We start from the raw sequence: 22,666 nt of genomic DNA on the forward strand, positions 1-22,666 counted from the left end.
ACTTCCTGCCCTAGGTATTAGAATTCACTTTTGAGATGACCACGATCAAATTTTGAGGTTTCAAATCGATAACTCACTACATTAGGCACCCTACTATGCATGTTTATTATTAAGAATTTATGCATCATTGTCTAAAAGGGGGGGGGGGACACACAAAATTTTCTTTATATCTTCTGAACAAATAGCGTTATCGAATTTCATCATTGAGTAGTATTCAAGATATTATTGGAATACAATTACGACTTTTGTTCCTTAAAAAAAAAATCAATATTTGATCATCTTGGATTGAGTCTATTTTCAGATGATTCAATTCACAGTCTACCTTCCCTCAATATTTAGTTTTTATTTCAATATATCAGAAGGACAATATTAACCCTTAACGGTTCACTATCTTTTCTATCTGTTTCCGGAACTGCTTGCAAAACAATATATCCACAGACTACCTTCCACGTAAAATTTACCAGAGTTGTCACCAGAAGGGATTAGCTTCTCTGGAACGCGGAAAGCATGTACACAAATAAGCAGAAGGAACAATACCTAAAAATAATAGTCTTCAAACGCAATAGGCAAGATCAAAAATGTGTAGCCAAATGGTAACGAAAACTCGTTAAGGGTTTAAGATAGATCTCGCAGAAATAAGAATTAGAAACTGTTTCCAGTTGGCTAAGGATAGAAGTCAATGGAGAGTTTTTGTGAACACTGCATTGAACCTCCAGGTTTCATAGGCCATAAATGTTTCAGAAGGCATGCAAAAGAGGTTCCCCCAAATCTTCCCTACGCTTTGTTCGTTAAACTATTCTTTTATCACTGCGTAGTCACTCTCCTACTATAGACATCAACGCCCACGGAACCCTATTTCCACCATTGTCTCTTATATCAGCGTCTCTAGTGCGAACACTTCTATTTTATATGTTTGCTTCCATAATGTTAAACTCAGAATTTCCACCCAGTAACTATAACTACGTTAAGTCGTTGCAGATTTGTTTATATTGGTAGATTTCTTTCAGGACAGTTAATGATAAAGGGTTCTAGACAATCTTGGTTTCTTAAAATTTCTCTTTTTCAACAGGATCTGGAGCCTTTTGTCTAACAATAGAAATCGTTGTTTTTGTGCTGCGGTTGGAATGAAACAATCAAGTTGTCAAATCAACCAACTGCTGACAGAAAAGGAAGCATATGGAATCATATATAGCATTGTGGGAACAGAGTATGGAGTTTCCAGGACCAGAGTGGTTGGAATTGTAAATAAATTTCAATAAGAAATACAGAATGCTTTCCTCAGGGAATCTGAGCGATTTTATATTGTCATCTACGTAGAAACTCATGGACAGAAACTTTGCTATTGTGGAATTCTACAGGAGGAAAGTACAGTTTGTGCTCTCCATTACTAAGTGATAATTGGTTTTGGTAAACCAAAAATTATCGAATTTTGACGAAACTCAAATCTAATAATAAAAATATGGTCATTTGATTTTGTTCTTGTCAAATCATCAGAACCAATTATATTGTGATTGGAAAAATAAGTTTTGAAGTGTAAAACGAACTAATTGTTGAATGAAATCGGCTCACAGATGTCGCCATGTGTATGCTGTTTGGAATTTCCAAGAACCACATATTAACCAGTCAACTATACGAAATGTTGTACAAAATGGAATTATCTGTTATTTCTGAGAGCAGAAACAAAATTGCAAAAGAATCAAAAACTACAAGAAAGCATCTAAATATCTTATGATTCTCGCATAACGTTAGTTGCTGGTGACACTACTCTTGATGAATTTGATCAACCAACTCAGCTGTGGAAATTGGAAACGGAGTTGGTAGAAGAATAAGCCACCATTGCAAATGTCTCTCCCGCGTCATCTGGTAGAAAAATTCTGTTAGCTGAGTGTTATGAGAACGCAATACCACTACACCAACTGTTTGGTTCTCTTAAAGAAGCTGAGTTGACGGACGCTGTATCATTTGGAATTGGTACAAAGGAGTTGAAGATCCAGAAATGCCTGTAACTGGATTGGATTTCATCAGACAAGAAGACAACAAATCAGAAGTAAATTACTGTAATGTCTCATTTATAAAAATGTAATGTTAGAAAAAATGAAAAAAAAAATAAACAAAAATCCTCCTTAAAAGAATTAGGGGTCTTAGGGGTGGGTGCTTGATTAAGTGGGGTGGCTGGATCAATAGATGGATGGGGTATGTCTACCACCAATCTTCCTAGGATCTCTAGGAAGATTGGTGGTGACTGGATGGGCAGGCAGGGGAGTAGACTGGCGGACAGGACGGGTGTTTGGGCCGCTGGGCAGACGGTTCGGTAAGGGGGAGACGGCCTGACGGATGGGTTGAGGGGGCCTTGGAAGAAGGGAGGGTGGGGGTGGGGGTGCTTGGTCAGGTGGATGGGTAGACACAACATATACACGTACGCACATCCAAACGCCTACATTCCTCATCATCACAGACACAGATGCAGCGAGGGACCACGCGCTTCGATCCAGATGGGTAAGTATTGTAGCATTTACAGACCTTTACACAACGACTGATCTTCTTCGGAAAATTCTTCTGGTTTCGGATTCTTCTTCAAATAATTCTTCTGTTTTCTTCAAAGCATTGAATGTGTCTTCGTTCTTCTTTCTCTGTATCCAACGGTTTTTACTTCTTCATAATTTCTCTGTTTCTCTATGATAACAATCATTGGTTCTTCAATCTGGTTCTTCAATCAATTGGTTCTTGTTCAATATTATTTTTTTTTTCCTTTTCTACACTTTCCATTGGAACATCTGTCCATCAGAATGTAGAATAGAGTGAAGAAATGAAGAAAAAAGTGTCACTGTTGGCCATGCTGAATATTCTGCTAGAAAGTTGCGATGGAAGAACGTGCTATCAGGTCAAAGTCTGATTAGTATCGAGATATGAGAAAATATTTAATAGCGGGAATGTCCCGCACACAAAATCACTTGAAAGAACTCAATAGATGCAACAGCTGTAATGGAAAATATTAGAGAAAGAGGAAGATAATTAGAATGAATGGGTGGTAAAAGGGTGGAGACAGTGTGATGAACCAAATTAACAAAAAATATAAATAAATTAATTAAATAAACAAATTATTTAAATAGATATATTAGGTAAGAAATATAAATAAAAAGTTAAATAAATAAATAAATTAATTAATCATAACTCCCCACCCATCACCATCATCATCATTATCATCATAATCCTAATCACCGACCACACTGTTTCCAGTTTCCTTCCACCCGAATCTTTTCTCTTTCTGCAGTATTTTATATTACAGTTGTTGTGTCTCATGCTTGTCTAGTGATATTTTGTGGGCCGTGCCATCTTCAATGTTTTCTATTTCTCTGAATATCTACCCAAGACTTTTGATCTTGCCACACGTCCTTTCATATTAACATTCTAGTACAGGATTCAGAATGGTGATAGTGACACTTTTGTCTAGTACTCTCCCTCTTCTTCGGTCTTGGATCATTCTGATGACGAGAGAGGGAATCTTGAAAGCTAAATCCTTTATTCTTCCAGTTTGCTTTTCTTCATAAGCATCACCTTTTATGTCTACAGATCGCACACAAATATTGTTTGTATACAGAGGTGGCTCGAGAGGCAAGTCACACTGGTAAAAGTTAGTTTTGTCGCTTGAAAGTGAAAGAATAAATATTTCTAATGTATTAATTATTGTATACAACAATTAATACATTAAGAAAGTTTTCTTCTTTTACTTTCAAGAGAAAAAAAAATATATATATATTTTTTTTTTACCGGTGCCACTTTTCTCACGAAGCCATCCACAAACAGTTAGTATTTCTTTTTCAGTTCTTTCGACAAAGAAGAAAGAAGAAGAAGCCTTACCACGACATATTATCTGTCTGTCTGGTTGGGTGTCTGTGCTTCTGTCTGACCTGACGCTGGGGTTCTTGATATCTGTCCTGACGCCTGAATCCTAAATGTTGATCCCGACCTGATGCCCTCTGTGCCCTTATACCCGCCCCGAAGCCAGCCTTCTCCTCTGCCTGCTTTCCCCCTATCTATCTATTCTTTCAGCCACCCTATAAAGCCGGTGGGTACTTGGGGTGGAAAGCTGGTAGGGAATAGGGAGGGAGGGAACTGGTCGGTGGGACTGGTGAGGTGGGTGGAGGGAAATAGCTCTCCCTGAAAAAGGAGGTAAATAAAAAAACATGGGTGTTTTCATTCCCTGGTGTTTTGTAGTTAACGGATTAACATTACTAATATTAAGTGATAAAAATATAAAATAAAGTAGGTAGAGTAACTGAGTAATATACAGAGTCCGTCAAATAGTGTATTTACAATTCAATAATGATATCTGTGTATTGCTTTCGGAGTTATATTGTCTTAGAATTTGTAGTATGATATTTCCTCAACAGATGTCGATATGGTGTTTCCTCAATAGATGACTGCAAGACGTGACATATAACAGTGAAACAAAATGGCTGGTGCACGCTTGGTATTTCAGGATCGGAAGTAAGTTTTAAAGTGAGATTTCAAGTTCGAAAATGTTACTAAATTTTACAAGTGAGTTTTAACTTTTGGAAACGTTGAAGGATGTTGTTTAGCGTAGAAAACTGTCTACGAAGGAGTCATTCTTGAAGACATTACAGTCGCAATGCAACATTTCCCGCGAACACTTTGATGATCGTTGTTCAAGTAACCGCTCTAAGCATCTTCGATAACTGTGCACGTGTAGGAAGTTTGTTTTGTGCTGTGTTATGTACTTTGTGTTATGTGATGTACTTGGGTATAATACATGTCAGCCAGAAGCTTGGGGCCAGAATCTTGCTTGGTCAAAACCTCACGGGACAAAATCACGACATAAGTGGTTTATTCGGTGTAGAATATTCAAAAATATCGGTGTATGTATATATATTAAAAATGACATATCGTCGCTGCGCTTCGAAGAACCGCTATATGTTAAAACCACATTTTTTTTAGAAGCAAAAAACATTTCAAACTTAAAATGTTGCCAAATATACACAGAAAAACATTAAAAATGTAATAAAATTGGTTTTACGTATATTATGCACTGGACATTGTTGTAGTTTGCTTCAACAGTATTATATTACTATTTCTGTGTTTACGTAGCACATGTTGGTTTATCTTCTGCGCCTTTATAACCACATAGAAGATTTGTATAAATTAATCAATATGTACGTGATGTGATGAGAACTTGGAGTCTAATTTCAATCTATTATTTTTTCGTTGTTGTGGCGAAATAGTTGAATATTCACTTATCACATTATAAGGGACGCTGCCTGACAGCTTTCAGGTTTATTTGCACCTCATAACTAATTTTCGAGAAAAATGTCACTTCGAGGCGCAGCGACGATATACAATTTAACCCTTATTAACGAACATCATAACACAGAGTCAGATCTGTTTGTCCCGCCAAGAATATATGTATTAGTAGGGAACAGAATCTTCTTCTTCACGGACTTTCTCAGATACGGACCAAGACAGACTTCTCCCCCCCCCCCGGGGCATTTTAATACCCTTTTCATAGCAAATAGGAATATCTCTGAATTCAAACGTATTTAATACAGAAATTACTTTCTGCAGTTTGAAATTAAATCTCCGTTACATCATATTAGGCACAAAATCTTTTACCCATACAATGTCCTTATCGTAAGCCAACTATAGATATGCTACAGTGACTTGATCCCTAGTCTTCCGTTGCAAGCGCTGCTATCGGTTGAAGGAATTCCACTTGCTTTCTCTCGCTTAGCAACAGCTGAACCCTTATTGGCTCAACGCGTGGGTGTGTAAGGGTGTGAGCGTTAGTTCGCATTGTTGCCACGGCTCAAGACATTTTGGCAGCACAATACCTGGTGAGTCCCAGTTGGAAGGTAAACTTGATTTTTTTTTCCTTTCTCTGCCACAGTAAATTTTCGATATTCAGTAACTAATGTTACATGTTCTTAATGTCTTTATGTAGTATATGAACTAAGAGAAAAGCATTGAGATAGACTTCCTTCCAGCAAGTTTGTCCAGGGGGAGGGGGCTAATCAAAATGTGAGAGGCTGTATGGGGACATTTTTTTTACGTATACTGAAATACCTTGAATACTAGATTCGAATAACGCGAATAACAAGGTTTTAATTATTTACAAATTAGTAATAGGTTTTAGAATTGAATATTTTTCAAATAAAACAAGCTTTTATTATTTAGTTATTCTACATTTTTGTGACTAACATATTCAAGTTAAACGCATCGTAAATAGACTTCAAACAACACAGTTTTGGATATCACCGAACCAATTAACTGTGTTGTGCAACGTATTGGCCATTGGAGCTCCTAGATGTTTGGGTATATAGAGATGATCATTTCTTTGATAAAATATTTGCCCTGAACAAGAGTAACATGTAATCAAGGATGTTATAAATAGAGGATCTGGCCATATGTATCGTCATCCTATTAAATCGATAAAGCCAAAAAACAACCGAGCATCGGCACGTCTGATTGGCTACTTTCGTTTCCGCCATGATTGTTGGCTCAAAACATTGCGATCCTATTGGGCAGAGTGGGCAGAGTAGGGGTGGCGAAACTGACGTATGCTTCAAGATTTTGTTGTAATCTATTTTATACGATCCTTGCATGTAATCACAATTTCATTTCTCATAGCTGGGTGGAAGCGGTTGGCTACCTCTGGGAGTGCAAAGGTCTCAGAGAATTATTATGTGGAAAAGAAGGTACACATGCAGTATTTTTCCAGTCTGTATAAACACTTGTTTCTTTACAGAGGTTAATATGCCCATATTCCCGATACGCCATTAATAATTCGAACACTGACTACAATATTTCAGTTTGCCTTATATTTCCATTCATAAGTAACGGAGCTATAACTTGTGGAGGGGCAGTGGGCAACTGCTCCCCCCTTAGGGAAGCTCCCTGCCGTTCGAGGGGGGACACTTTTCTTACTCCATATATGATACGAACATGAAATTATAAATGAAGCATCAAACAGGTTCACTACATTACATAAACAAAACAGCACACAAAAAGTAAATAAAACAAAAATAAGTCGTGGGGCCATTTCAGTAAAAAATGTCTACTATTAGGGGCCATAGAAATAATATTTACTCGTATGGCTTTCAGATTTGTTAATATTGTCCCCTTAATTAATTTGTCATGTATGTTATACAGTATACGTCAGCTATTTGTTATATATGTCAATCTGTATATGAGATCCTAGATGGAACACATACGGACAGTGTTGCCAGACTCACAGCTCGGAATTATTCTAAATCCTGATCGAAATTATGCTAGATTCGGTCAAATTATGCTAGATCCCCATAATTACTAATCCAGGAGTTTTTTTTTTTTTTTTTTAACGAAGTTGAGATACGATAACGTAACTTAAAATAAGCAGAGCGCAAGAATGCGTGTATAGAACTCAATAATATTTCACGCACCAAAGGTTTAACTCAACTAAACTAGTGCAGTCGTTGCCAGACTCAATGGCGTATATATCGTATAAATGAATGCAAAATGTTTGTTTACTTTGCTACACAAACTCCGGTTTGAGATTCCTATTCGTCGGTTTTATCCTTCATGGATTTAAAGACTCCTAACAGTTGATCTTTAAAGCTATACAGCACAGCATTTAACCTTCTTCTATAGTTCCATACCTTGTGTTTGAGACTATTCGGATACTTTTGTTGACTACGTAATCTAGAGTATTTGTTCTTTTTGAAGACTTCGAGGAAGAAGAAGCAAGTCTCAACACAATTAAAAAAAAAAAAAAAAACCCTTGTCCAGTAGCGTAACTTGAAGCTTCAGTGCCCCTGCAACCTTTAGTTATGCGCCCTAGTTTCTATATATTTTGCGCCCCTGGAGCTCGTGCGCCTCCCAGCCCCGCCGCGAGGGTTGCAGGAGTGCTATTTACGCCTATTCCCTTTTGTATAATCAACGGACTTTTCTAAAACGAAATTAAGTCTATGGGCATAAGAATGAAAATATAATTAACAAGAGGCTGTAGTTCCCTACCTCACCAACCATAACTGGAGTTTCATTGTATGTTTGAGCAAGTTTTCTGTATTGAAAATTAGTTAGACAGTCAAACTGCGATACGAATAAGACGGTTGCACAGTTCTTTTTCAACACATCAAACTGCATCAAAGTCCATATTCAACTAGTAGGCTAGCGGCTAGAGTTGGAAATTTGTTGCATCGAAAGTACATTTTCAACTTAATTAGCATAAATCCTAAATAATAATAATTATTCGAATTGGAAGGAACGCGGGCAACATCTCTGCTTCGCTCTAATTATCATTACTATTCCCCATTGCTCTTGAAACAGTTCCCATATAGCACAATGTGTTTCACCAATAGGCATTTCTGTATACTTGATGACACTTCAGGGGCTGACGATATCTTTGCTCCTTCAGGCATGAGACAACCATCTAAATTTATATACTGTTTAACCAGTGCTTAAAGTGACATCAAATTAAGTGACGGTATGGAACAAATTAGGGATGGACAAAACCGGTTTTTATAGAAACCGAAAACCGGTTTCCATAAAAACCGAAACCCGAAAAACCGACATTTCGGTTTTCTCCAAAACCGGTTCGGTTTTTCACCGAAACCAGTTTCGGTTTTCTCCAAAACCGGTTCGGTTTTCACCGAAACTGGTTTCGGTGAAAACTTTTCGGAAACACACAAAACTATTTCTGTGGAAATGGATTCGGTTTCCGGACAACAAAGAAACACCATTCTGGTCAGAAATAGAACAAATTTTGAAAAAAAAACGGAATCGGTTTTGAAGAAAACCGGACCAGGTAAAAAACCGAACCGGTTTTGGAGAAAACCGATAACCGGTTTCGGTGAAAACCGAACCAGTTTTGAATAAAACCGAAACCGGTTTCGAAGAAAACCAAAGCCGGTTTCAGTGAGAAACCAAAACTGTTTTTTTGAAAATTTTCAAAAACCGGTTTCGGTTTTTCTAAAAACCGAAAAACCGGTTTTTGTGCCCACCACTAGAACAAATATGACCACTTAAAGCAGTAATTTTGACAGAACTCTAACGAGCATCTCTACTCCTGACATTTTTGCTAGGAATGGGCACGAATCGAGCTGAAACTCGACTCGACTCGAAACTCGAAGCAAATTCGAGTCGAGTTAAAGGTAATATTCTCGAGTCGAGTTTCGAGCCGCTGTTTTGAGGTATAGTTTGGAGCCGAGTCGAATTTGATAAATGGCTCGCTCGTTTAGCTCGTTTTAGCTCGTTTTGAAATCATTGCCTGAGTACACTGGAAAGCGAAATCTATGAGAATTGTAAGCAGTAAAGTGGGATATTTTTAGTGTTGCTCGTCTCGATTAACAAGACTACAATGGATTTTTATAACGAGACAGCCTCAAATATCGTGAGCATCAATATAAGTACCGGTATATACTGTAGTTCTTACCACCAAGGCTGAGACTTGCACGGTACAACTTTTGACCCGAAACAGAAGCCCAAGCTGGGTAGTGATGTTAACTGGCTCAGTTCGGTTCAACTGAGCGAGCAGCTCGAGCCGGCTCGGTTGAAATAAGGCACCCTGAATAATAATAATAATAATAATAATAATAATAATAATAATAATAATAATAATAATAATAATAATAATAATAATAATAATAATAATAATAATAATAATAGTTGTAGTAAGTATCATTGATAATTATTATATTGTCTATGTAGGATACTTGAAGAAAGTAGGCCTACTTGAAACTACACACAGCATTTAGCTCGTTTTGGCTCGACTCGACTCGAAACTAGAGTCAACTTCGAGTCGAGTTTCGAGTCGGAGGAGATCTTCCGAGCCGAGTTTCAATGAAAACTCGCTCGAACTTGCTCGTGCCGATCCCTAATTTTTGCACCATTTTTGACGTAAAAATCCATAGAAGAAGAGAGAGAGATAAGACTAATATTTAAATGTTTTACCATCATCGGCCTAACAGAAATAAATATCTATAAAATGATTTTGCTTGATCATATCGGCGATCTAAATGTGAAAGAACAAGGATGGTACGTTAACTTAAATATTGCATTTGCAATAACATAATGATCTAACGCGGCCTAAAATGCTTTTGCGTCTTGATTTCAAGGCTTTGTAGGCACTCTCGTCTCTAGTAGTTAATGATTCTTTCTCATCTAATTTCCATTTTCAAAAGCTTTCTCTGGTCTAGTCTCGTCTCGTGGTCGACACTAATTTTCTTCTAATTGTAAACACAGAAATTCACACAACGTGAAAACATCAATTTTGAATTTTTAAAAAAGTCGTGTCAATGTCAGGGGCGGATCCAGGTTAAACATTTTTGGCGGGCGGTACGGTAGTTAGAATTTTTTGAGAGGGTGCGGGTGGAATTAGTATCACAAATGCTGAAAAAAATCAGGAGTACAAATTCTGACATTGAAAAGATGATAGGGTACTAACGCTAAAGTTCTATGCCTTGTGAGAATTTCAGTAACTTAGAGTAATGTGATTCAAAGTTGTTGAAAATGTTCGCTATAATGTAGGTAGTGATGAGCGCAAGAGTCTTGGTCTTGCAGTTTTTGCAAGAGTCTTGCATGCAAGACCAAGACCAAGACCAAGACCAAGACCAGGAATCCCGATGCAAGACCAAGACCAAGACCAGGGGGTGCAAGACCAAGACCAAGACCAAGACCATACCTGCAAGACCAAGACCAAGACCAAGACTCTTGCGCAAGAGTCTTGCACAAGTACCAACACTACTTGAATTTTTTATAGAATGTAAAAAGGAAAGGGAAAAATCATTACATCTTTCACGTGAACTTCTTGGCTCCAGTAAAAATACCGCCGGAGTGAATGTGTTCCCAGTAGTTTATGCAATCCATGTGAGTCGATCTGCTCCTGTAACATACAGCTACAGTATGTCGTTGTTTGAATCGGTTGTTCACGAGACAACCGACAGCATAATTCTATGAATTGTTACAAGCTATAATAACTTCAGTGTCTGATTTACTTTGGTTATCATTTGATCATTCACGACGGCCCATGATTGGATTTTGGGAAATCATATGAAGAATAGTTGTGTCCATAAGAAGTGGATAAGCAAAAATAAACTAGAGCATGTTATAGACACAGTAGCTCAGTGGCAGAGCGTTCGCCTCTGGTACATGGGGCCCTGGTTCGATCGCAGCTTGCGCTATGTGAGCTTTTTTGGTGAACAAACACCCTGTGCGTGGATTTTCCCGTTTCCTCGTACTTTCTTCATTCCACCATTTCTCATCATCACTGTTTCCCTTAGCCTCAGTGTTATAATCGTCGGACGTTAAAGTAGATATTTAATTTCATTTCAAAAACATATTAATGGTGTTCTTCTTCCAAAACTAACGGGAAATGTAGCATTGAACATCGGCAATTCCGTACACCATAGGTGCCGACTACATGGGTATGGCCTTGGCTCTGAGGTTCAAGCATCCGTTGGAAATTTTTAATGTGTACTTATAAAATTAATATTGAAATAACATTTTCATGACATTGACAAAATCTTAGCACATGTGACCGCAAGTTTGATTTCATAGGTGGATGCTTATACGTTAAATAATTGTTTATCAATATAACTTAGAGCCCCCTTAGGTATACGGCATATCTAGGATTCAACGATATAACATTATACAACAATAAATAATCTATATTCACAACTGAGAGTGATTTCGTACTTATTTCAAATAACTTGAAGTTTGATGCCGTTGTTATGTATTTCTAATGTAGGTCAAAAGTATTTATATAAATTGAGTTGAGTCGTTTTCAGTTTTCACTCAAATTATTCTAAAATATTGGGGCCGCGGTGGCTCAGTGGTAGAGCGTTCAGCTCTGGTGTTTGGTGTCCTGCGTTCGATCCCAGCCCCCGCCAAGTGAACTTTGTGATGGACAAACACCGGGTGCGTGGGTTTCCTCGGGGTTCTCCCGTTTCCTTCCACTTTTTTCTTTCCACCATTTTCATTCATTTTTCATCATCACCGTCTCCTTTAGCCTAGCCGGCATAATCGTAGGACGTAAAACTCACAAATTTCATTTCATTTCATATTCTAAAATATTAAGAAGTTTAGTTATTATTATTTTAATTTTTTCTCTTTTTTTTTTTTGTCAATATTGCAAAACATACCATCATCGTCATAATAATAGCTATTCTGCCATTATTGGCAGGTCACTTGCTGCAGCTGAGAAGCTTCGATGACTGTGGTCCTCAGCTAGTCTCTTCGTCTTAACGTAGCAATTTTCTGTCTTAATATCTTTCTTCAACTTAATCTCCTTCGCCCCCTCCCTCTAGCAGCGGCGTAGCGTAAGAGAACGCCGGTATGCCCGGCGTCCCCTGTTAATAAGAAAAAGTACGTATTTCATTATATATAAATTGTTTGCTTGTAATTATCACAATTATTTCCACTGCAATCTTCTGGCGCGCTCTCTCGACTTACTTTGACAAGAGGAACCTACGCATGCGCGTCGCTCAGATGCACATTTTCTGCCTTTCCTCCTGTCGTATGCTATTTTCCTCGGGCTTCCAGGCCTACTGAAAGCATCGGGGTTTTCGTCTGCTTTCTGTTGAATGCGCATGCGCAATACTTCCCTTCTCACTCCTCCTCATCCCTTGCAACCCTACATTTGCTTTAGATACACGCTGGCATATTCAAGTATTTCCAACTGTATATATTTTGAACTAAGTTATAGTTTCTGAACAGAACGTACGAGCCCTAATATAAAAGAAATAGAACAAAACGGAAATGGTTAGTTCAACGCATTTTTGAAACATGCCGGTTATGTAAATAATAGTATTAAAATAGTTATGCCTTAATCACAACTAAATGCATCGTAATTGTAATCTTCATCGTACAAAGGCTCAAAGACACAGGCATAAATATAAAGCATTCTGTAGAATTACGATCACCGATCTGGTAGGACAAGAGAGCCACCACTCCCCGTCACTCGCAAAGATTGTGCCAGGGCCCTTCAGTCACTGGCACAAATCTCGGGGACATAAGGGGAACATGTTCCCTACAATCTTGTCCACCCCCCCAATAATCCAATTTGAGATTGTGATGATGATTTCTATCCGACTGCCACAAACGAAACTGATGTCCTTTGACTTGTTTCATTTTTAAAAAAGAATCGTTTTCTTTAATATTTCATTGTCATTAATTATTAGTAGTCTATTTTCAACTATTTGTTTAATTCCTGTAACAATTCCTATAATGCTATTGTGGTAATTATAATTTTGCTCAGATAAGAGTATTGTTGCGCCAAATATAGGCCTGATTGATCTTCTTTCATAGTTTTGGGGAAGTCATTATTTGTATTGTTATAAAACAAATGTCCTAAAATTTTAATGTGGATCATTGTGGATGCGTAAGTAGAAACATGTCAATTATTATTAGCATATATTCAAATTTCAGAATGTGCTCACGGCACTGAGTTGTAATAATGATATGTACCACTATTTCATCTACATCATTTGGTATATAATATACGAGTACAACAGGTTTACCTCAGAAATCTGATTCATCTACTGTAATATGAGTCTCTTCTCCCCTCCCCCCACAATAAGCCTTAAAATGTACCCTCCTGCCGATGTTATAGACAACTCTGCTTCCCTAATCCTCCACAGCATTTTTTTCAACTTCATAAATATTTTGAACATCTTTAAAAAAGGAAAGGATTATGGGAACAGTCTTACCCACCCCACGAACGTTGAAGACAGATTTGCGCCCTTGACTTCAGTATCTGGATACAGAAACAGGCCCCCAGAGTTGGTTTAAGTGCTTTGTATTTACATCTTCAAATGATATATACAATCAGGCCCATATTCACGAACGGGCGTCTGAGTTCCGGACCCAAGATGACAAATTTCTAGGGGCGACATTTTTTTTTTTTTTTTTTGAAAGAACGAGATTAACGTGTGGTATGTGGAGAAAAAAGCCGCCCACGAGAAAGAAATGAAGGGAACGATACTGGAAACAATGTTCATACAAAAGTAGGGCCTAGTTTTCTCGTCACAACGGTAGTAGCAAGAAGGAGCTGAGACAATTGGTTATTAAATTCTAACGTAATCCACGCATTCGCTTCTCTATGCCCCACTAGACCTAAAATTAGGGGGGCTTCCTCCTAAATTTTGTATAACCCTATATTTCTATTCGGAATAGCTATGTATTGCTGCTTGCAGTAGTACTATATCGCACAAATGACTAACTTTGGCATCCCCCTTTCGGAATATCACGCTACGCTACTGCCCTCTAGCACGTCCCTCATAATACAGTTCCTCCTCAGCCAATGTCCTCCTCTTTATTACATCTAAAATTCTTCTTTTCTCCCCTACTGCTACTATTTCTAAAACCTTCGCATTCGTTTTCCGTTCAACCCAGCTGATTCTCTCCTTTTTTCTCCATGCCCACATTTCGAAAGTCTAACTGTTTCACCGTTTTTGCGTATGTTCTTATTTCTGACCCATACAGTACATACTAGAATCAGTAAAACAAAATTTCAATATTTAATTGGGAGTTTGTTCAATACAAAGATGAGCTAATCGTGGTTGGAAAGAAAAAAATCTGACGCCTTTAGAGTGTAAAAATAATTTTGCAATTTATGGTACTTCAGTAATATGTGCCGTCTTGGTTTTCTTTCATGCGTCTCACTGTCAGGGGTAGCCTCCCCAGTTTGGGAACCAGTGGAGTATTGGATCTGTTAAAACATATAAAAATATTACGAAATGTTGTGATTTATCTTATAAGTAGTGAAGCGTGATCACCCATTAAAAAAAAAAAAGTAAAGGTCATCGCCTATGTTGTACAGTATCATCACACTTACACGAAGGTAAAATAGGCCCTATATAACATTTAGAAACATACATTGTATTTCCCTCACTATTGACGCAATGTAGGGTTTATTATCCCTTATATCCAGAGTAAAATTTACTTATGAAAATCATAGATTTCTTAAAAGCAAAACTTGCAAGACTCTTGCAAGCAAGACCAAGACTGGGTGTGCAAGACCAAGACCAAGACCAAGACTAGGTGTGCAAGACCAAGACCAAGACCAAGACCGAGGGTTCCACTGCAAGACCAAGACCAAGACCGCATGTGCAAGACCAAGACCAAGACCAAGACCACCCGGGTCTTGGTCTTGGTCTTGCATTTGCTCATCACTAAATGTAGGGAGCATAAGCGGAGCTACGGGGGACATGGGGCACTGCCCCTAAGTTTTTGACAAAAAATAAAAATGTTACCTATAAAATTGCCACCTACTAAGACCTAAAATTTGCGAGACTGTACGGGTTTTGACAGGAATTTCGGTTCTGAGACACAAAACACGTCGAAAATTATGCTCACCTAGGTCCTATGCTCGACAGGTCCGAGACTGACCAAAAGGTCTTCCTACCCCCAGAAGACAATTTCTAACTCTGCCTATGGTAAATAACAAGAAGTTTATAGGTTATTGCGCTATTTTCTTTACTTCAAAATGTCTAGTCAGGACGTATGTTTGGAGAATGAGGTAAGGAAGAGGTACGAGTCACTTTCCTTCCGTCTTACCAATATTCAGTTTATTAAAGCACGAGATGAAAAGAAAATAACCTTTCTGGTTGTACCATTGTGGAACGTTAACATTATTCTAAATCTGCCTGAAGAAGTAAGGTGAGTTGTCATTTAATACTTTTCTCAACTTTAAAAATGATGAATTACGAGATTTGTGACAACAGATACTCTTTTTTCTAAAAACGAACATTATGGTGGAACATTTCTTTTAAACTGGGGTCAGATAAAATCACCCTTTCGCTATTGGCAGATTTTAATCTCAGGCTGTAGGGATGATCAGACTGCGCTGAAAAAGTTATGTAGCTACTGTTTTTAATAATCGAATAATTATTATTTGGTTTATATTGGAAAATTAATTTGCATGTACAAACTTACAACAGTGAATTTTCCCTAATTTTACCCTTTATTCTTAATGGATTGCAACACCAAACAATATATTTACTTCTGCAGGTTGAAAGGTATACAAAAAGTTTCATTAAAATCGGATGTTTTACTAGAGTTGTCGTGGAACAGGCAAATACAAAAATACTGACCGAATTGAATGGTAAAAACTTCGCTACGCTTGTTATATACTATTACATCTATTTAAAGTACATCTATTTAAAATACAGTATTTTTATGAACCTGCACGATATTTGCGTCGTAATAATTTCCAACCCTGCGCTAGTCGTTCCACGTTCGTCGATAAACAAGCCGAACCGGTTCATTCATTTACTGGTTGTTGGAAGCAAGGTTCGTCTGGAAGATGGTTCAGTTCATAATGCAGAAAACATTAAAAGAAATGTATCGGTATCTACTTTGTAACTTCCAAAAAGAGTACACAAATTACATTTGAAAAGAATACATAAGAAAACAAGCCACTATTCACCACAAGTTAAACCTACTAAACAATCCACAATCTACTTTATATCCAAAACGAGAAAATTAAAAAAATAAAAGTATTTGTTTATTTCTACCATGTTATAATATTGATCGTACTCTTGTCAGATCATATAAGTAAGTCATGCCAAGCACATACCTTGACTTCCGCTGCACTCCACAACTAAAACGTGAGTGTGACTACCGTTGTACTTCAATAGAGAAATCACGCCACTGCATAGCAACCAGCTTCTCAATTCTCATCAAAAGGTGACTCGCTGCCAATCCCACTACTCCAGGTCGCAGAGTTGTCAACCGCCTAGAAAAAGGAGTAACTAAGTTTCACAGACCAAGAAATATATTTTTGCAAACAGCAGTGGCGTAGCAAGGAGATGACAAGCTCAAGTTTCCCCTATACAGGCATACTGAAAATTGATTCTGTTTACGTATAGTACATTCCATTTGAGATCTCTGGTGTTACGACTTCTTTTATGTAATGTATTGCCTCTGAAAAAAAAAAAAAAAAAAAAAAAAAAAAAAAAAAAAAAAAACTTATTTCAGAGCTCTAGCTTTAACCTAATTGAATTCTTAATATTTTTTATCTCTTTCTCGTAAGCATATAATCGAAATTACCATCTGCGGCTGAATAGACAGTATTTTTTTATTTATTTTTTTTAAGAGGACGTTCATTTTTTTTTTAAAGAGTGTCCGTTTAATTTTTTTGGTAAGATATTACTGACCGCATATTTTTGTTCGTGCTCGACCATAATCACCTGTTTTAAGTTGGTCACAAGGAAGCAGGTGAGGTTACATTTACATCGAAGTTGGACCACCCGAGTGTGACATATGGGAGTCAAGGTGGAAGAAAACGAACCCTGCGGGCTTTCTAATCCCCTTTGCTCGCTGGTGCTCCCTCAGCTGTTTCCTAACGTAAGTAAATATCTTGATTAATAAAGTTATGTGTGCAAAATCTCTGCATTATATATTATGTACACTCATATCCAAAATTATTTTCGCATGTCTATAAATATGTTGTTGTAGCAACATAATTTGATAACGAATTCACCTGGTATTTCTTATAGTGTTAGTAGGAGTATAATAGGAAAATACATGTATCTAGCAAATTTCATGTCAAAAGAGCAGTAAATAGGAACAATGAAACCAGAATAAAACATTTTTCTCCATTTAGCAACATTTTGTTTTGCTCATTCTAATTCTCGTATTTATAATTCTTTTCCTGTGAAATTTACCACAAATAGGGTTAAAAGTAGGCCTATCTACTGATTACTGATCTACTTAGCCGAACTGTTAGAGCTGTCGGTTTCGCTGTGTGTAGTTCCTGGTTCTATTCCCGGCAGAAGACAAGACGAGAAATTTTTCGTCCCGTGGGCAACACTAATAACGTAAACCAAATAATAATAATAATAATAATAATAATAATAATAATAATAATAATAATAATAATAATAATAATAATGATAATAAGCGAATCAGGTAGTATCTTCTACAAATACTATTTAAAGAAAGTTCTTTCGTGGTTACGAAGATAGCATACGCAGTTTCTTCGTGGGAGATTCGAGTTTAATTCGAAGTAGGAAACCAAGAGGTTCGGATCCAACGTTAAGTTGTATCATATAGCATCCATGTCTCATATAGCATCGATGTTAAAATGTGTCGTTAAACTAAACAAAGGTAAACCAGTAAGGATTTGATTGTTTATAAAACCCACCTTCAGCAACTCGTGTCAGTTACCACTGATTCTCTCATGAATTGAATGCTTCAGCAAACGCATAGGTGCAAACACTGACGTCTCTGGTATATAAAATTTAGGGGGGGGGGGCATCAAAGAAAGGGATTTAAACTGTTTATCTTCGATTCTATTTATTACCTTTCTGCTTGCCTTCACAGACCCCCTGATACATATCAAGAACTGTTATAATCGTTTCACAGCCTGAATATTATATTACAAATAAATTATTATTAATTATATGTTATTCTGTCGTTAGTAAATAAATTAAATTAAAATAGAAAATTGAATATTTTGTACTCCAAAATGTTGCGGGAACGCGTCCCCCTCGTCCCCCCCGCCAGAAACGCCCATGCCTCGTGCAAATCCCGCGCTTCAAATATACACTCAAGTTCAATTTTGGAATGAAATCTGTTAAATTATTATTATTATTACTATTATTTGAAATCATCAATTACTGCAGTTATTTACACACAAGCCACGAAGCATTATTCATACTAAAAATTAAATGAAGTTAAATATTTCAGTTTTAGGCGTATGCCGTGTAGGCAAAAGGGGACGGTGATGATGAGAAATGAATGAAATGGTGGAATAAAGAAAGTGGGAGGAAACAGGAAAACCCGTAGACCCCCCGCCCCCCGCATACGGTGTTTTGTCCACGACAGAGCTCATTTGGCGCGAGGTGGAATCGAACCAGGAATCACACGCACCAGATATAACTGAGTCACCGCGGCACTAAAGTGTCATTACAAAATTTGATAAATTATAGGCTGCTTACTTTGTTATCTATCGACAGTGGCGACATCACTGCTGTTTAACAAGTAATTGTTCTAGACATATGTAGATGCTGGTAATGTGCTAGTACTTGTGGCGCCATTACGGGCAAGGTAAGAACTACATGATTCCACCGAAGTCGACGGTCACACGACCAGTGCTTAACTGATTGACTGTCAACAAGACTTTACCTAATCCTTATCCTGATTTTCTTCAGCTAATTACGAACAATTAGCAGTATTGCATGAAAGAATTCATTTTGTATAGTGTGAAACCGGAAATAGTAACACATTTCTACCACTTCCAGTTTTAGTATCAGATTTTTTTTTTTTTTTTTTTTGTAAGTGGAAATGAAGGCGAGTCAAAAATTATCTACCCTTTTGTCATAACTTTTCTTACATTGCGCAATTTGTCTTCTGTCCTCGCATATTTTATTGTTATACTGTTGTGGTAATGCTGTGAAAGTATGATCCTAATTCCCCCATTTTTCTTCCTTCTGTTGCAGATATATCATGGCTGCTCCATTAGAAGTTTGCACCAAACAGGAACAACGGGCAGTGATCCGATTCCTCTGGTCGGAGGGTGTCAAAGGGTCAGACATTCATCTCAAACTATCATCGCAATATGGGAGAAGTTCACTGTCACATAAAACTGTGTTTTTATGGATCGAGAAGTTTAAAAGTGGTCGAACAAGTGTAATGCATGAAGAGGGAGCAGGACGGCCATCAACCTCCAATACAGATGACAACATTCAACAAGCTCGAGAAATGGTTCAGGCGAATAGACGAATTACTATCGATGAGGTAGCAACTGCTTTGAACATCAGTCATGGCTCTGCCCATCAAATCATCCACGACGAGCTCGATTTTCATAAAGTCTGAGCACAGTGGGTACCAAGAAAGCTTACTGCAGAACACAAGCTCATTCGTGTTAGAGTCTATCAACACTTACTCACTCGCTTCAACAATGAAGGTGATTCATTTCTAAGCAGAATAGTCACCGGCGATGAAACATGGGTTCATCGCTTTGCGTGGTCGTCGATTTGCCTCAGATTTAGACGTGCAAAATGGGGTACAAAAGTGTCTTCACGACCAACCGAAAAAATTTTATTTGGAAGGAATACGTAAGCTCGTTGACCATTGAACCAAGTGCATTGATAAGGACGGGGATTACGTAGAAAAATGATGTGAATAGTATAACCCTAGCTTCATGTAAATAAACTGTAGAATGAAAAGTGTAGATAATTTTTGACTTGTCGTCGTACATCAAACCGCTTTTCCAAATATTCGTCTCAGGATTTAATTCTCAAATACTTTCAGTCTAAGTTCTTCCTCTCAGAGTCAACGACCATCTTTCGCAACGATACAGCACAGCAGGGGTGGATCCAGGACGGACTTCTAGGGGGATGGGCGGTGGGTTGTAATACTTATACTTAGAGCTACTTTTAAGAGCTCCAAACTCTGGGATGTTTTATATATATATATATATATATATATATATATATATATATATATATAAAATTTTAAAAAGTTTTCTCTCCCCCTGGATCCGCCACTGCAGCACAACAGGCATGGTTATCGTTTTATGTGTTTTAAGCTTCAAATTCTCCAACAGAATTCGCGAAGACGAAACATTTTGAACTGAATAATAACACGAATTTCTTGCTTTCAATCGACATTTAATTTCTTCGTGGATATATTTTTGACCTGTTAACATTGCTTCTAGCTATTTGAAAGTATCCACTTCATCAAAAGTAATATTCGTTATTTTAATACGTCTATAATTTGCCGTATTACGACCGCAACGAAGTTCCATGTATTTAGTTTTATCTGCATTTACTTCTAAACTCATGTCCATGGAAGAGTTTAATAAGACCTCTGCATTTCTTTCTATTGTTCTTCTATTATTCCTATTAAATTTACATCATCAGCACGCTATAACCTGGTGAACATCATTCAGTTCTAGTCAGGGACGTACGCAGGAATTTATTTCGGGAAGAGTCTAAAGCGTTTCGGGGGGGTCCAAATATAATTTGAGGCTAAATTATATGAAAACTTCTAAAATTGCCTCTAAAAGTAGACTCTATTTACAAAAAAATCGGGATTTCGGGGAGGGAGGTCCGGACCCCCAGGACCCATCCCTGCGTACGCCCCTGGCTATAGTCCCTGGTTGCTATCCTTGATTTTCCTTATAGCGTATCCAGAACAAAGTTGAATAATAATGGTAACAACGTATCTCCTTGTTTCAGGCCATTTTCGACGTGAAAGGTCGCGGACAAAAAATTGAAATACTGGTTAATAGAAAAAAAAAAATACTCAACTCACTGCCGCTACGATCCACGAAGGACTACGGCTAGCTAGATGTAGCACATTCAACGTGACGATGCGTGGCCAGTGTAGCAGCTCTCAGGTGTCATTATTTGTGACTTTCTAGACCTGATTTCGCTATTTCTTAATTCATGTAGTTCTCCAATTGCCTGATGGTGGTGAAAAATGAAATGAAATCTTTCATGTTTCCGATCTACGATTATGCCTTGGTGGACAAGGGAGGTGCTGATAATGAACGAAATGGTGGAATGAAGAAAGTGAGAGGAAAGGGGAAAACAAGCAAAACCAATCTATATATATAAAAGTCTCCTATAATAACCAAAGCACTTAAGCAATTTTTATTGGAAATATCTTGAAATACAAGTTATATTGACAATTTCTATGTTGGAAATATGACATATTATTACCGGCTTCCTAAAATTTCGTTGTTAGGTCGAAAAAACTTGGTTTCCATAACTTTCTTTCTTGGCGTCCAGGGAAAAAGTAAGAAAACAGCCTGGGAGAATCCTATAATTACATTAATTAAAAATTCAGTCTCCATATGCTGAATAGTAGGCCTATACCCTCTAACAATCCCCCCCCCCTTGAAAATACGGATAGAAGACACGTAAAGACCACTTTTTCGACATATAGAAGTCACGAAAGTGAACACGCATTTAAGTCTAAAGTTCGTTGTTTTCTACACGACTACAAGGCATTCTTTTCCATCACTCAAAGGTAAAATAATATAGTTGAATTTGTGACGGAAGCTGGAAACACTTTCTCTGGAGTACTTTTTTTCTTATCTAGTATTTATTTTGATTAAGGCATTTGAAAGGTGTTTGATGTATCAAAAGATGTAGTATGATAATTAATGTCGTGACATTACACAACATTACATAACAGATGATAATTTCTGTTATCTCCGTTATCATAAAAGGTCAACAAAGTTTAATATGCTAAAAAAAAAAAAAAAAAAAAAAAAACTCGAGATGAGTTTGAAAGGCAAACATGAGTCTGCATTTTAAAAATATGCAGTTATATTTAGATAGTGGAAACTGCAATCTGAGAAATCCTAACGCAAAGAAGCAAATAAATATAACTTTAAATTTATAATGGATAAGATATTTCAATAACTGTATGGTACTCAAAGGCTCACTGCCGCTGGATTCTCTTATGTTCCCAGCCAATCAACCCACAAGGGCTGTGATCTACCTCATTCTCAAATCGGATCGCGCCTATTTTAAAAACCGAGCGAAGTAACTCAAGTGGAAGAGCGTTGGCTTCGCATTCGGGAGGTCGTGGGTTCGATTCCCGCTGCCGACCATCTTGACTGGGGTTTTCCTCAGTCCTACCAGGCAAATGCCGCAATGGTACCTACTGAACAGGGCTTGGTCGATACCTTCCCAAATCCTTTCTATTGTTATTGTTG

At 37.5% G+C, this 22,666-nt stretch overlaps 1 protein-coding gene across 2 annotated transcripts in view; it reads right to left on the bottom strand.

Moving 5' to 3' along the window:
• The window catches only part of LOC145672877 (regucalcin-like), a 56,369-nt gene extending 39,646 nt beyond the window's left edge, over positions 1 to 16,723 (bottom strand). The window contains exon 1 of one of the 2 annotated variants that reach the window (XM_081742058.1): positions 16,568 to 16,723. Coding sequence is in view for 1 of the 2 variants with exons in the window: in XM_081742057.1 (XP_081598183.1) it covers positions 16,174 to 16,256 (83 nt within the window). In the remaining variant the exon portion in view is untranslated. Of the gene's footprint in view, positions 1 to 16,173; positions 16,313 to 16,567 lie in introns of those variants that run through there. The other variant, XM_081742057.1, reaches the window with a different exon arrangement.
• Positions 16,724 to 22,666: the final 5,943 nt, after the last annotated feature.

This window comes from Thermobia domestica, chromosome 16 (genome assembly GCF_964235325.1).
Source record: "Thermobia domestica chromosome 16, izTheDome1.hap1.1, whole genome shotgun sequence".
Lineage (NCBI taxonomy): Eukaryota > Metazoa > Arthropoda > Insecta > Zygentoma > Lepismatidae > Thermobia > Thermobia domestica.